Consider the following 15,304-nt stretch of genomic DNA (forward strand, 5'->3'; position numbering starts at 1 on the left):
TTCTTCAAGTGTAGTTGCAAAAACCATTAAGCACTATGATGAAACTGGCTCTCATGAGGACCGCCACAGGTAAGGAAGACCCAGAGTTACCTCTGCTGCAGAAGATAAGTTCATTAGAGTTACCAGCCTCAGAAATTGCAGCCCAAATAAATACTTCACAGAGTTCAAGATACAGATACATCTCAATGTCAACTGTTCAGATGAGAATGTGTGAATCAAGACACAAGCAATGGACATTAGCCCGGTGGAAATCTGTCATTTGGTCTGATGAGTCCAAATTTGAGATTTTTCGTTCCAACCGCCGTGTCTTTGTGATACGCAGAGTAGGTGAACGGATGACCTCTGCATGTGTAGTTCCCACTGTGAAGCATGGAGGAGGAGGTGTGATGGTGTGAGGGTGCTTTGCTGGTGACACTGTCAGTGATTTATTTAGAATTCAAGGCACACTTAACCAGCATGGCTACCACAGTATTCTGCAGCGATACACCATCCCATCTGGTTTGCGCTTAGTGGGACTATAATTTGTTTTTCAACAGGACAATGACCCAACACACCTCCAGCCTGTGTAAGGGCTATTTGACCAAGAAGGAGAGTGATGGAGTGCTGCGTCAGATGACTTGGCCTCCGCAATCACCTGACCTCACACTGAGATGGTTTGGGATGAGTTGGACCGAAGAGTGAAGGAAAAGCAGCCAACAAGTGCTCAGCATATGTGGGAACTCCTTCAAGACTGTTGGAAAAGCATTCCTCATAAAGCTGGCTGAGAGAATGCCAAGAGTGTGCAAAGCTGTCATCAAGGCAAACTTTGAAGAATTTAACATCTATTTGGATTTGTTTAACACTTTTTTGGTTACTACATGATTCCGTATGTGTCATTTCATAGTTTTGATGTCTTCACTATTATTCTACAATGTAGAAAATAGTAAAATAAAGAGAAATCCTTGAATGAGTAGGTGTGTCCAAACTTTTGACTGGTACTGTATATCTGTTCGCTAATAATAGTAAAGGCCCAGTGCACTACTTTTGTGAAAAATAAAATATATATATTATTATTTTTCAGGGGGTGCTGCAGTACTCTCAGCACCCATACTTCCTGTGGCTATGCCTAGGCTACATAGCTTTGCACTATATGTTCCCAAGATGGCGTAGCAGTGCAGACTTGTTTTGTTCGTCCTCTCGTGTACTTTTGTATTTTTCATATTTTTTGTATATATTTCAAAAGTTATTTTCAATCTCTTTTCCATTTTAATTCAATTATACCTTCCGGTATCCTGCCTCACCCAATGTGATACGGAACCGCTATTATTTTAAATTTTTAGACCTTATAGCAAGAACCACCTAGCCATCAGAAGCTAACCAGCTACAAGCATTGTTAGCCACCGCTAGCGTCCTTTACCCTTCTGCACAGATACCAGCCCTTTTTTTAGCCTGGATAATACTCGCCAGCCTACCAGTATCGGACTGTCTCTCCACTACAACGCCGGATTCCTGCCGTAATCCCAGGACCATTACTCCTAATCTTCACAGCTAGCTAGCACCCACCGAGTTACCTAGTACCACGGAGTTACCTTGTCCCCAACGCTCTAGGCGACCAGTTTTGATAGCCTTTAGCCGTACTCTCATCCTACTCCTCCTCTGTTCCTCGGGTGATGTGGAGGTAAACCCAGGCCATGCGTGTCCCCAGGCACCCTCTTTTGTTGACTTCTGTGATCGAAAAAGCCTTGTTTTTATGCATGTCACCATCAGAAGCCTCCTCCCTAAGTTTGTTTTACTCACTGCTTTAGCACACTCCGCAAACCCTGATGTCCTTTCCGTGTCTGAATCCTGGCTTAGGAAAGCCACCAAAAATTCGGAGATTTCCATACCCAACTACAACTTTTTCCGTCAAGATAGAACTGCCAAAGGGGGAGGAGTTAGCCTGCAAAGTTCCGTCAAACTTTCCAGGTCTATACCCAAACAGTTCGAACTTCTAATTTTAAAAATGTATCTCTCCAAAAATAAGTCTCTCACTGTTGCTGCCTGCTATCGACCCCCCTCTGCTCCCAGCTGTGCCCTGGACACCATTTGTGAATTGATCGCCCCCCATCTAGCCTCAGAGTTCATTCTGTTAGGTGACCTTGAACTGGGATATGCTTAACACACCGGCAGTCCTACAATCTAAGCTAGATGCCCTCGATCTCACACAAATCATCAAGGAACCCACCAGGTACAACCTTAAATCCGTAAACATGGGCACCCTCATAGACATTATCCTGACCAACTTGCCCTCCAAATACACCTCTGCTGTTTTCAATCAGGATCTCAGCGATCACTGCCTCATTGCCTGTATCCACTATGGGTCTGCGGTCAAACGACCACCCCTCATCACTGTCAAACGCTCCCTAAAACACTTCTGCGAGCAAGCCTTTCTAATCAATCTGGCCCGGGTATCCTGGAAAGATATTGACCTCATCCCGTCAGTCGAGGATCCCTGGTCATTCTTTAAAATTAATTTCCTCACCATCTTAGATAAGCATGCCCCGTTCAAATAATGCAGAACTAAGCACAGATATAGCCCTTGGTTCACTCCAGACCTGACTGCCCTTGACCAGCACAAAAACATCCTGTGGCGGACTGCAATAGCATCGAATGGTCCCCGTGATATGCAACTGTTCAGGGAAGTCAGGAACCAATACTCGCAGTCAGTCAGGAAAGCAAAGGCTAGCTTTTTCAAGCAGAAATTTGCATCCTGTAGCTCTAACTCCAAAAAGTTTTGGGGCACTGTAAAGTCCATGGAGAACAAGAGCACCTCCTCCCAGCTGCCCACTGCACTGAGGCTAGGTAACACGGTCACCACCGATAAATCCATGATAATCTAAAATTTCAATAAGCATTTCTCAATGGCTGGCCATGCCTTCCTCCTGGCTACTCCAACCCCGGCCAACAGCTCCGCACCCCCTGCAGCTACTCGCCCAAGCCTCCCCAGCTTCTCCTTCACCCAAATCCAGATAGCAGATGTTCTGAAAGAGCTGCAAAACCTGGACCCGTACAAATCAACTGGGCTAGACAATCTGGACCCTCTCTTTCTAAAACTATCCGCCACCATTGTTGCAACCCCTATTACCAGCCTGTTCAACCTCTCTTTTGTATCGTCCGAGATCCCTAAAGATTGGAAAGCTGCCGCGGTCATCCCCCTCTTCAAAGGGGATGACACCCTAGACCCAAACTGTTACAGACCTATTTCCATCCTGCCCTGCCTATCTAAAGTCTTCGAAAGCCAAGTTAATAAACAGATCACTGACCATTTCGAATCCCACCGTACCTTCTCCACTGTGCAATCCGGTTTCCGAGCCGGTCACGGGTGCACCTCAGCCACGGTTGAAGGTTCTAAACGATATCATAACCGGCATCAATAAAAGACTGCACTGTGCAGCCGTCTTCATCGACCTGGCCAAGGCTTTCGACTCTGTCAATCACCGTATTATTATCAGCAGACTCAATAGCCTTGGTTTTTTGAATGACTGCCTCGCCTGGTTCACCAACTACTTTGCAGACAGAGTTCAGTGTGTCAAATCGGAGGGCATGTTGTCCGGACCTCTGGCAGTCTCTATGGGGGTACCCCAGGGTTCAATTCTCAGGCAGACTCTTTTCTCTGTATATATCAATGATGTTGCTTTTGCTGCGGATCCACCTCTACGCAGACGACACCATTCTGTATACTTCTGGCCCTTCCTTGGACACTGTGTTAACAAACCTCCAAACGAGCTTCAATGCCATACAACACTCCTTCCGTGGCCTCCAACTGCTCTTAAACGCTAGTAAAACCAAATGCATGCTTTTCAACCGTTCGCTGCCCACACCTGCCCGCCCGACTAGCATCACCACCCTGGACGGTTCCGACCTAGAATATGTGGACAACTATAAATACCTAGGTGTCTGGTTAGACTGTAAACTCTCCTTCCAGACTCATATTAAACATCTCCAATCCAAAATCAAATCTAGAATTGGCTTTCTATTTCGCAACAAAGCCTCCTTCACTCATGCCGCCAAACTTACCCTAGTAAAACTGACTATCCTACCGATCCTCGACTTTGGCGATGTCATCTACAAAATAGCTTCTATTACTCTACTCAGCAAACTGGATGTAGTCTATCACAGTGCCATCCGTTTTGTTACCAAATCACCTTATACCACCCACCACTGCGACCTGTATGCTCTAGTCGGCTGGCCCTCGCTACATATTCGTCGCAAGACCCACTGGCTCCAGGTCATCTATAAGTCTATGCTAGGTAAAGCTCCGCCTTATCTCAGTTCACTGGTCACGATAACAACACCCACCCGTAGCACACGTTCCAGCAGGTATATCTCACTGATCATCCCCAAAGCCAAAACCTCATTCCGTACAGTTCTCTGCTGCCAGTGACTGGAACGAATTGCAAAAATCGCTGAAGTTGGAGACTTTTATTTCCCCCGCCAACTTTAAACATCATCTACCTGAGCTGCTAACCGATCGCTGCAGCTGTACATAGTCCATCTGTAAATTGCCCACCCAATCTACCTACCTCATCCCCATACTGTTTTTATTTTATTTACTTTTCTGCTCTTTTGCACACCAGTATTTCTACTTGCACATCATCATATGCTCATTTATCACTCCAGTGTTAATCTGCTAAATTGTAATTATTCGCTCCAATGGCCTATTTCTTGCCTACCACCTCATGCCTTTTGCACACACTGTATATAGACTTTCTTTTTTTCTACTGTGTCATTGACTTGTTTATTGTGTTATTGGCGTGTTTATTGTTTACTCCATGTGTTGTTGTCTGTGTCACACTGCTTTGCTTTATCTTGGCCAGGTCGCAGTTGTAAATGACAACTTGTTCTCAACTAGCCTACCTGGTTAAATAAAGGTGAAATAAAATAAATACAAATAAAATATATGGAATTTCTATAATCACATACTTCTTCACCAGGTATCCCCCTTTCCTTTCGTTTCGTGTTTCATGTCCTTTCTGAAGTAGGCACGGACCAAACGTACATGACACTTGACTTGAGTTAATGCAAGATGTCTTTGAATAACTTTTCGATTTCAGTGTATTACAAACATTGTTACAATGTTGCAATTACCCATAGTTGATTGCAGTAGAATTAAACACAATTTGTGTTTTTAAAAAATATTTTTCTTTATCAGTTTGCTTAGTTTCGTTTTTATTGAAACATAAAATGTATTGTCTTTGAAACATTTGTAGACTTCATTTTGCTCTGATACACTGTAAAAGCCTAGGTGGTAGGCTAGATCGTGAACAAATCGAAGTGAGCTACTTGGACGCTTCATTTGAGATTCATAAATTAAATGAAACTTTTCATGAATCTAGAAATGTGTTTTTATCGCAAGAAAATATAGTGTATAGCGTTCTTTCGAGGGAAAAGAACGTTACGCGCTGTGAGCTCGAGCTGCCCGCCTTTTATCTTTGTGCCTGGCTCGCGCTGCTGCGCTGCTGCTGGTTGTGAGGCTCGCGCTGCACGGTGTGTGAGAATCCTGGGACTTGGTGATGTCAAACTGGTTGGGTCATTTGAAGGTTAGCTGCCTCGGATGGGTTCATAGAAGGTTCACTCGCATATATTAGGCAATTCAATCTTTCATTCTCTGTGTCCAAACTAGTAGGAAATGAGCTGCATGGAGGCAGGATAACCCATTCGTTATCCGAACGGGGAGACGTGGTTTTAAAACGCGATCTGTGATATTTATAAGATAAATATTTTCAATACGGCGAGCTCGAGCGAGGACCGTGTTGTTAATGGCACGGGACGGGACGGTGCAAAACATTTATACGATAAACACGTTGGGACGTTACGGAGCTGACTGACATCTTTTCATTGCAACAACCGGACTCCGGAGGAAATGGCAAATCATAATTTGGGTCAATTACAAGCTTTTAGCGGTGTTGTCTGTCATAGTTCTTGATTGTTTTAGTCTAGGAAGAAGACCAAGAATTTACGTGCCAAAAAAGGGTCAGAATTTGATGGAGTTGTGTGCACTTATGTTTGCGATTCTTATCCAAACCTCAAGGACCCTTTAAAGGCACACAATAACAGGGTGACTGTTGCGACTAAGGGACATCATGTTTGACTGTATGGATGTGCTAGCGGTGAGCCCGGGACAAATGTTGGATTTCTACACTTCGCGTCCCTCTTCGTGCATGCTGCAAGAGAAGGCACTGAAAGCGTGCTTCAGCGGGCTCGCTCAGAGAGACTGGCAACACCGCCGGAGCGCACAGTGTAGGTTCACTTTTGTTCCCTTTCATTTCATGTGTCTACAGCCTAGTAGCCTAATAACTGTAGCCTATCATAACAATGACATAATCAAATTATAATAGCCATGATGTGCCTGGCTTGTCCACTTAATCCCGCTATCTCTTTGATCATCTCTTTATATTGTGTCCATGCACCCTTCCTCACAGTGTTTCCTGTCTTCTCATTTCCTCTTGTCTAATATGCTTAATGACCACACATGAAATATGCCCAACACACACACACACACACACACACACACACACGCACACACACACACTTCACTTGTGACTCCCACACCCCCATCATTGCCTCCTACACCCTAATGTGCCATAAAGAGTGTTGTAGGGTGTACCTGTCTCTGAGTGTTAAGTGACTAGTTAGATAACTTCTTCAAGAATTAAACAATAGAATAGATACTTTATAGGCCATCATTTTTTTTACAGAAATGTTCTCAAATGACTTGTAGAGCAGCCATTGAGTTCATTTGTAACAACTATTTTTTTGTACTGTCACTGTGACATGGCCCTATGCTTGAAGTGTTCCTCCTAGTCCTAGCCATGTCATCTTTCATCTGTACACACTTGGTTAATAAATTCTGGATGTGGAAACAGCTCCCTACAGCAGGCTGATGTATGTTCAGGTGTGATGTCTCAAATGCCACCCTATTCCCTACATTGTGTATTTCTTTTGACCAGAGCCCTATGGGGAATAGGGTGCCATTTGGGACGCAGACCGTATGTGATCCCCAGGTCCCTACACGGGGTTGAGGAATGTACAGAGTAAACATGGGCAGGCTGTGCCTTGACACCTCCCTCCCTCTGCTTCGACACCTCCCTCTCACCCTCTGCCTTTACACCTCCCTCCCTCTGCTTCGACACCTCCCTCTCACCCTCTGCCTTGACACCTCCCTCCCTCTGCTTCGACACCTCCCTCTCACCCTCTGCCTTGACACCTCCCTCCCTCTGCTTCGACACCTCCCTCTCACCCTCTTCTTCGACACCTCCCTCTCACCCTCTGCCTTGACACCTCCCTCCCTCTGCTTCGACACCTCCCTCTCTCCCTCTGCCTTGACACCTCCCTCCCTCTGCCTCGACACCTTCCTCCCTCCCTCTGCCTTGACACCTCCCTCCCTCTGCCTCGACACCTCCCTCCCTCTGCCTTGACATCTCCCTCTGCCTCGACACCTCCCTCCCTCTGCTTCGACACCTCCCTCCCTCTGCCTCGACACCTCCCTCTCACCCTCTGCCTTGACACCTCCCTCCCTCTGCTTCGACACCTCCCTCCCTCTGCCTTGACACCTCCCTCTGCCTTGACACCTCCTTCCCTCTGCCTTGACACCTCCCCCTGCCTTGACACCTCCCTCCCTCTACCTTGACTCCTCCCTTCCTTTGCCTTGACACCTCCCTCCCTCTGCCTTGACACCTCCCTCCCTCTGCCTTGACACCTCCCTCCCTCTGCCTCGACACCTCCCTCTCACCCTCTGCCTTGACACCTCCATCCCTCTGCCTTGACACCTCCCTCCCAGCATGAGAGAGATGACAGGGGGCAAATCTTGCAGCTGTGATGGCACACTGTGGTATTTCATCTAATAGATATGGGAGTTTATCACGATTGGATTTGTTGGGCAGTGTTTTTACAGCTAATGCCGGTTTGCCTGAGGCTGATGCCGTGCAGGTGTTTGTACACATGCATATACACACACTCTCATTCAAATAAATGCATACAAGAACACACACATATATGTAATAGTGCCAGACACACAAACATATACAGTTGGCATTACTGTTCTGATTTTAGTTACCCTTGATGTCCTTTGTTTTTTCCCCTTTTTTTTGTCTTGGTTGTTGGTGCATTGGGGGTGGGGAATGGAATTAATTGTATTTTTATAGATGTTTTTTCTTCTGGGGGGGACTGTAGGAGGGGTCTCGAATGGTTGAGGCACAGCTATTGGGGAACTGTGCGGGGATCTTGGAGGGTTCGGGTTCACGTTTTTTGGCCTGGTGGGAGATCTGTCGACGTGCCCTTGAGCAGGGCATTGACCCTGGTTGCTTCTGTGTGTCGCTCTGAATGGGAATCTGCTGGATGACTGGATGATGTAGTTATTGAGCGGCTTCACTGCAAGTACATTGTATGTTTCAAATATTCAATAAAAAATAATACAAAAAATGATTGGATTTGTTTTCAAATTCATTGTGGGTCTGTGTAATCTGAGATAAATATGTGTCTCTGAAATGGTTTCTCTCTCTCAATTCAAAGGGCTCTATTGGCATGGGAAACATATGTTAACATTGCCAAAGCATGTGAAATAGATAATAAACAAAAGTGAAATAAACAATCAAAAATTAACTCTCTCTGTTTATCTCTCTCTGACACTGAATTAGATAAATGTCCTTTTCAAAAAGGTTAGCCGGCTACAATTGTAAAATGTCAACCTGTGCATTCTGAACGGCTTGTTCCAAGGCTATAGACAGACCTGTTTTATACGGTCTATGAGAGACCCTTTTTTTCTGACAAGAATGATGGCACACAGCACACACTCTCTTTATACACTTCATATACAGAACATTGCTAAAAAAGCATTTTCTTTACAGACTGACTCACAGAAGTAGGCTAGCCTGTCTATCCTATCACGCATTCAAGTCAGTGGTTTGCAGCTAGATAATAACCTTAGGTTATGGAATACTTAGCTAATCTGTGTGCGTTTGCCTGAGCCACCTCCAAAAAGCACGATCTCCGGCAAGTCAAGTGTTTGTTTATACTCTCCCCCTGGCCCGGCCCCTACACTTGATTTATTTTGATAGTTTAACGACCAGAGAGCAGATAATGTTAAGCTGCCATGCTGTCTGTCACTTCACAACACTTCCCAGGACGCGTTGGCTAGAGGCACAAATCACAGCGAAGTGGCCCTTATCAGTAGCAGCAAAAGTGGACAAGGTGGCTACTGCTACTCACCACACTTCACTGCGCTCCTACAGTAGGCTATTCTCTCCATTGTTTTTACTAAGCAATTCATCTCCTATACAAGAATATCAATAGCCTCTCTTTATTTGTTTAATTAGATGTGTTTGTATTTTGTCTTTTTATGCCATATCAAATATTGCTAATTTGTTTATCTGGCAAAGCATATTTAATCCCACATAAAATATATTCCTATTTATAAAACAATAATCACTGTAATAATACATAATGAATGAAATGATAATAAATCAATATATCATATTTAAAATAATAACCATAATTTACAGGTTTTTTTCTTCATTTTAAATGGTTTGTAGATGCAAATTTCAGTTCTACATTTGCACCATCTAATGCAATTTGTCTGCAGTGAAAACCGTAGGTATGGCTTTGCTTTCATGACATTGTTGTTAAATCCTCATAAATCAGTTTCAACCTCATTTTGATCCTCTCAATTGATGATTTAGCTGAACTGTTATATGTTCGGACTGCATATATCGTAGGAAAGGTTTGTGTGTGTGTGTGTTTGCCTTTGTGTGTGTGTTTGTCTGAACACCTTACATGAGAGAAAACAGAGAATGCAATAACTGTATTCCATGGATTTATAATATTCTCCAGGTGTAGTAGCCAGGGCAGTGTACCATTTGTCATTGATAATACTTATCTGTGGTGTGATCACTAATAGAAAAGGTCATAAGTGAGTGTGTGTGTACGCGGGTGTGTGTGCTACGTAATTAAATCATCTTGAACATTAAAGTATAAGTAACTCATCATGTTCATTAATCACCACACACAAGGTGCATTTGATTAGCATTTCAATGCAATTAGAACACCATTTGCCATTCATGCACAGAGGGTGTGTGTGTGTGTTGCAAATTACCCTGATAACAGACTCGCTTGAATTCATCACCAAGGCAATGGAGCGAAACAAGATAGAACCGATTGTGGTTTTCTTTATCTCCCCCACTATTTCATATGCATAGACTGCACATTAGCCTTGTGGCATTGGACTCGTCTTGCAACACTTTGACCTGTCTCATGTAAGGATCAGTTAAAATTGGACTTTGATTTGAAGAGCTTCCCAAAGAGGTCCTTGAAACTTTGTTTTTTATTAATTAATTTATTCAGTACAATGGAACCCACAAGGATTTCAATTAAATCTATTCACTATGAGCTGCGCTCCATACACACACACACACACACACACTTGTGCAGGCACGCACAAGCACATTTTTGTTGTGCGAAGGATACAATGAGAAGGGGTTGGTGTGCATGTGTATTTGTGTGTGTTTGTGTGTGTGTGTGTGTGTTAACGTAGAGGAATCAGTGGCATTGTGTTGAACATGAGATGATGAATACAGAAATGATATTATGTGCAATACATGCTCTAAAAACATAGACACACATAGAAATCTTTTCAAAATGTATAGCTTAGTTTTATATTAAGGACATTGTTATTTTTATTTGTTGGTTTTACATCATATAATAGACATCCAGGACAGTAATGTACAGCTATTCGTTACCATAGGTACTACTGTATTATGTATAGGCCTATAGATTTTAAGGTTATTGGAAAATGCAAATACTTTTTCTATTAACTGAAAATTACAATATGAGAATAATCTTTGAGAAAGTTGAGAATATTGTACGTATTCAGTCCTTTGAAAGGAATAGTAGTCATAGAATTCTAACAGTTCACGACAGTACAATATGACTGTTTACTTTTTCTGTAATCGATATTGCTGTGGCTTTGGAAGCTGTAATCCCAAGGCCTTTCGGGACTTGAATGCCGATGAAACATTGAAACGATTCACGTGTTCACTTAAAGGGTCTAAGGGCTAGCCATTGTCAAATTAGTAAAGCACAATATTGATGGTAATAAAACTTGTTCAGATATTGCTAAGGAGGTTAGTTGACTCCCATCCTATTGTCCTCTTATTCTTCTAGTGAAGTAGGTTATACAATGAATTGCTGATTTGTATTGCATGGATTGTATATGACTTGGGCAGGCATAATAGTTCCTAAAGATTGTGTGTGTGTCTTTGTGTCTTTGTGTTTGTGGGTGTGTTTGCGTGTTTGTGTGTGTATGTGTGTGCGCACTCACGTGTTTGTGTGTGTGCCTGCCTACTTAAGTGTGTGTGTGTGTGTGTGTGTGTGTGTGTGTGTGTGTGTGTGTGTGTGTGTACACGTGTGCTTCCATACACATGTAACAACAGTCTCATGTTTTTTCTGCAGTTTCATCCTTGTAGCTGAACAACAACAAATACACATCTGTCCAATGCCATGTTCTCCCTTTGTTGTAAACAGTGAGCAGACAGTCAGACCATGCTTCAGATAACATTGTGATATAATATACAACTACAGCCTGTCATATGTATTCATTAGGCCCTGTTCCTGTTTTTCTCTTAATGTGATTCAGATAGGGACATGAAAGACCATGGTACAGCTTTCACACCAAGCTGATTCAGCGGGCATGTGAAACGAGGTTTGAGGGGTATGGATGGGGGGATCAAATGGAGGGTAACAACTATGAAACGAAAGGGAAGCTGTCGGATGCTGGGTTGTGTTTAATGGAGATGAGTAGGGAGTTTTACTGGACCCCCGCTTTGAGACAGGAGGGACAACAGTCAGCACCACGTTCAGCGCGCCAGCGACGGGGACAGGGGCTGCAGTGCTGGAACACCACATCACACCACTGCCTGCTGGTACCAGATCTGTCAGGCCATTCTCACTGTTTGGCACTGACAATGACCATAGGAATTGGCTATACAGCACAAACAGATCTGGGGCCAGGCTATGCCACCCAAGGGGCCAGGGTTCCGGTTTGGTAGCACGGTTTCGACTGATCCTACAGTCTTGCTTCGGTACTGCAGTTTAACTAACATCCGGCCCAGAAAGACAGTTTCCATAGACATCCCCGTAGAGAAGTCAAATTTGAACATTTCTAATAGGTCACTTTAGTTGTCACCTTTGTGCACAAAACACCCATTTAATTATTCATATAGTTGTCGCTGAGGACGATTTTTTAAAATGAGATATTAGCATTTTATATTCATCCAATCTCTGCCATGATGACATGATGACATTGTCGCTGCTCGCGCTGCTCCCGGTGCGCACTCAGTGCTAGTGCGCATGTGAAGCTGGGTCATGTAAACCTGATGGAACCCAGATATACCGTAGACGGTCCATGAATCGTAGATTACTTTGAAAAATGGTCGGACATCTTGGATGCAGTGCACTTACTCTCCCGAGGAAGAAACTCCCATTGTTCTTGAAGAGGGTTGAGAGAAGGCTGGAAGGCTGCTTTTATTTTATTTCACTCTTACATTTGTCAGATGTCACTCTGACATGATGTATGGTGACTCACTTTTATATGGCTGCTAAAAATGAACAATTAGCAATAAATGTATTTTGACATTTGCGACCGACCGGCTCAATTTGGTTTTATGCAGCAACATTTTAAGTTGTGTTTTTTTTTATACATTGGATCAAAGTATAGACTCAGAGCTAGAAAATGGTAAATCATACACTACCGTTGAGTAACAATGGGAAAGGATTTCAGCTTTGAAAGTTCATCAACTTGTAACCTCACTTTTGAGAAAATGGCCCTTGAATATTTGGGAACAACAGGAGAGCTTTTCTTGGTCTACACCCATTCAGCATCATCCACACCCTCTTAAGCTTTAACCTCACCCATCTCTTTAAGGATTCACATGTGAGGCCATGCTTTATTTTATTTTATTTTACCTTTGTTTAACTAGGCAAGTCAGTTAAGAACAAATTCTTATTTTCAATGACAGCCTAGGAACGGTGGGTTAACTGCCTTGTTTTGTACCTTGTCAGCTTGGGGATTTGATCTTGCAACCTTTCGGTTACTCGTCCAACGCTCTAACCACTAGGCTACGCTGCCGCCCCGCCATTTACTAAACAACCAAAGATTTCAAGACTAAAGGCTGGTTTATACTACGGGTGTGTTCCTAAATTTCATCTGGATTGCCAGAGTGTGCTCTGGGCATTCATAAACTCAGATCGTTGTCAGATAGTCTGTTCGTAAATTCAGAGTGTTTCCCTCTCTGAGCTTTCAGAGCGCACACTGGACTATTTCGCCGAGAAGTAGGGTTGATCCGAGCGTTCTGACCTAACAACATCAGTCAAGCACCCAAACTAGCTGGCTAACATTGGCTAGCTTGCTAGCTACTTCCAGACACAAATGAGAGAACAGCTCACTCTGACCATTTTACTCGCCCTAGCAGAGCTGGTTAGACTGTTATGTTATCCAGAGCGTTGGTGACTGTATTGCTGCTGGCAACAATTTATTACACATTTTTGCCAACGTTTACTGACACTGGACATATTCAACTGGTGTTGAGCGGTCAAAAATGCATCAGTTCCTAAGCCAGGCCTTTTATCCTTTACTCCACCAAGAAAGCTCTCTCTTGTGACCCACCACCTGGATTCAGTCCTATGTAGCAACATTTGAAATTGTGTTTTTTACATTGGATAAAAGTAGACTGAGGGCTAGAAAATAGTAAACAACCAAATATTTCAAGACTAAAAGTGGTAAAAGTAGTAGCATACAATAAGGGAAAACTCCAGGTAAAAATATACTTTATCTATTCCTTGGCCTATATCCTAATCTGACTTTGGTGCAGGTCATGTTGTTCTTCACATTACCGTCTGTGGTAAACACACACTATATGAAATAAAAGTTTATTTGTCAAATGCACAGGATACAGAAGGTGTAAATGGTATAGTGAAGTGGTTACTTGCATAGTAGCAATATCAAAAACAGAAAGTGTCCAGATACAAATATTTTATAAATATTTTATAATTATTAGATGACGCTTATCTAGACACACTGGTCTAACTTGATGGGTCATGTGAAAGAAATGCTATAACCACCCCCAGCCACATCTAGTGAAGTGGATGGGTCACTATTGTCTAGACATGTACACATGTTGATGAAATAAACTCATCAAAAAAAGAAACAGCCCTTTTTCAGGACCCTGTCTTTCAAAGATAATTCGTAAAAATCTAAATAACTTCACAGATCTTCGTTGTAAAGGGTTTAAACACTGTTTCCCATGCTTGTTCAATGAACCATAAACAATTAATGAACATGCACCTGTGGAACGGTCATTAAGACACTAACAGCTTACAGATGGTTGGCAATTAAGGTCACAGTTATGAAAACATAGGACACTAAAGAGGCCTTTCTACTGACTCTGAAAAACACCAAAAGAAAGTTGCCAAGAGTCCCTGCTCATCTGCGTGAACGTGCCTTAGGCATGCTGCAAGGAGGCATGAGGACTGCAGATGTGGCCAGGACATAAATTGCCATGTTCGTACTGTGAGACGCCTAAGACAGCGCAACAGGGAGACAGGATGGACAGCTGATCGTCCTCACAGTGGCAGACCACGTGTAACAACACCTGCACAGGATCAGTACATCCGAACATCACACCTGCGGGACAGGTACAGGATGGCAACAATGACTGCCCGAGTTACACCAGGAACGCACAATCCCTCCATCAGTGCTCAGACTGTCCGCAATAGGCTGAGAGAGGCTGGACTGAGGGCTTGTAGGCCTGTTGTAAGGCAGGTCCTCACCAGACATCACCGGCAACCATGCCGCCTATGGGCACAAACCCACCGTCGCTGGACCAGACAGGACTGGCAAAAAGTGCTCTTCACTGACGAGTCGCGGTTTTGTCTCACCAGGGGTGATGGTCGGATTCGTGTTTATCGTCAAAGGAATGAGCGTTAAACCGAGGCCTGTACTCTGGAGCGGGATCGATTTGGAGGTGGAGGGTCTGTCATGGTCTGGGGCGGTGTGTCACAGCATCATCAGACTGAGCTTGTTGTCATTGCAGGCAATCTCAATTCTCCCTCATGTGGTACCCTTCCTGCAGGCTCATCCTGACATGACCCTCCAGCATGACAATGCCACCAGCCATACTGCTCGTTCTGTGCGTGATTTCCTGCAAGACAGGAATGTCAGTGTTCTGCCATGGCCAGTGAAGAGCCCAGATCTCAATCCCATTGAGCACGTCTGGGAGGGCCAGGGTGAGGGCTA

At 43.8% G+C, this 15,304-nt stretch overlaps 1 protein-coding gene across 2 annotated transcripts in view; it reads left to right on the top strand.

Annotated features, from left to right (window-relative positions):
• LOC115173784 (retinoic acid receptor beta) overlaps nucleotides 1-15,304 on the top strand; it is a 124,736-nt gene that overhangs the window by 31,190 nt on the left and 78,242 nt on the right. Inside the window, exon 1 of one of the 2 annotated variants that reach the window (XM_029732181.1) lies at nucleotides 5,447-6,258. The exons of the other annotated variant lie outside the window; for it this stretch is intronic. Coding sequence (XP_029588041.1) covers nucleotides 6,102-6,258 — 157 coding nt within the window. The 5' untranslated portion in view covers nucleotides 5,447-6,101. Of the gene's footprint in view, nucleotides 1-5,446; nucleotides 6,259-15,304 lie in introns of those variants that run through there. 2 annotated transcript variants of the gene reach the window in all.

The sequence above is a fragment of the Salmo trutta genome, chromosome 34 (genome assembly GCF_901001165.1).
Source record: "Salmo trutta chromosome 34, fSalTru1.1, whole genome shotgun sequence".
NCBI lineage: Eukaryota > Metazoa > Chordata > Actinopteri > Salmoniformes > Salmonidae > Salmo > Salmo trutta.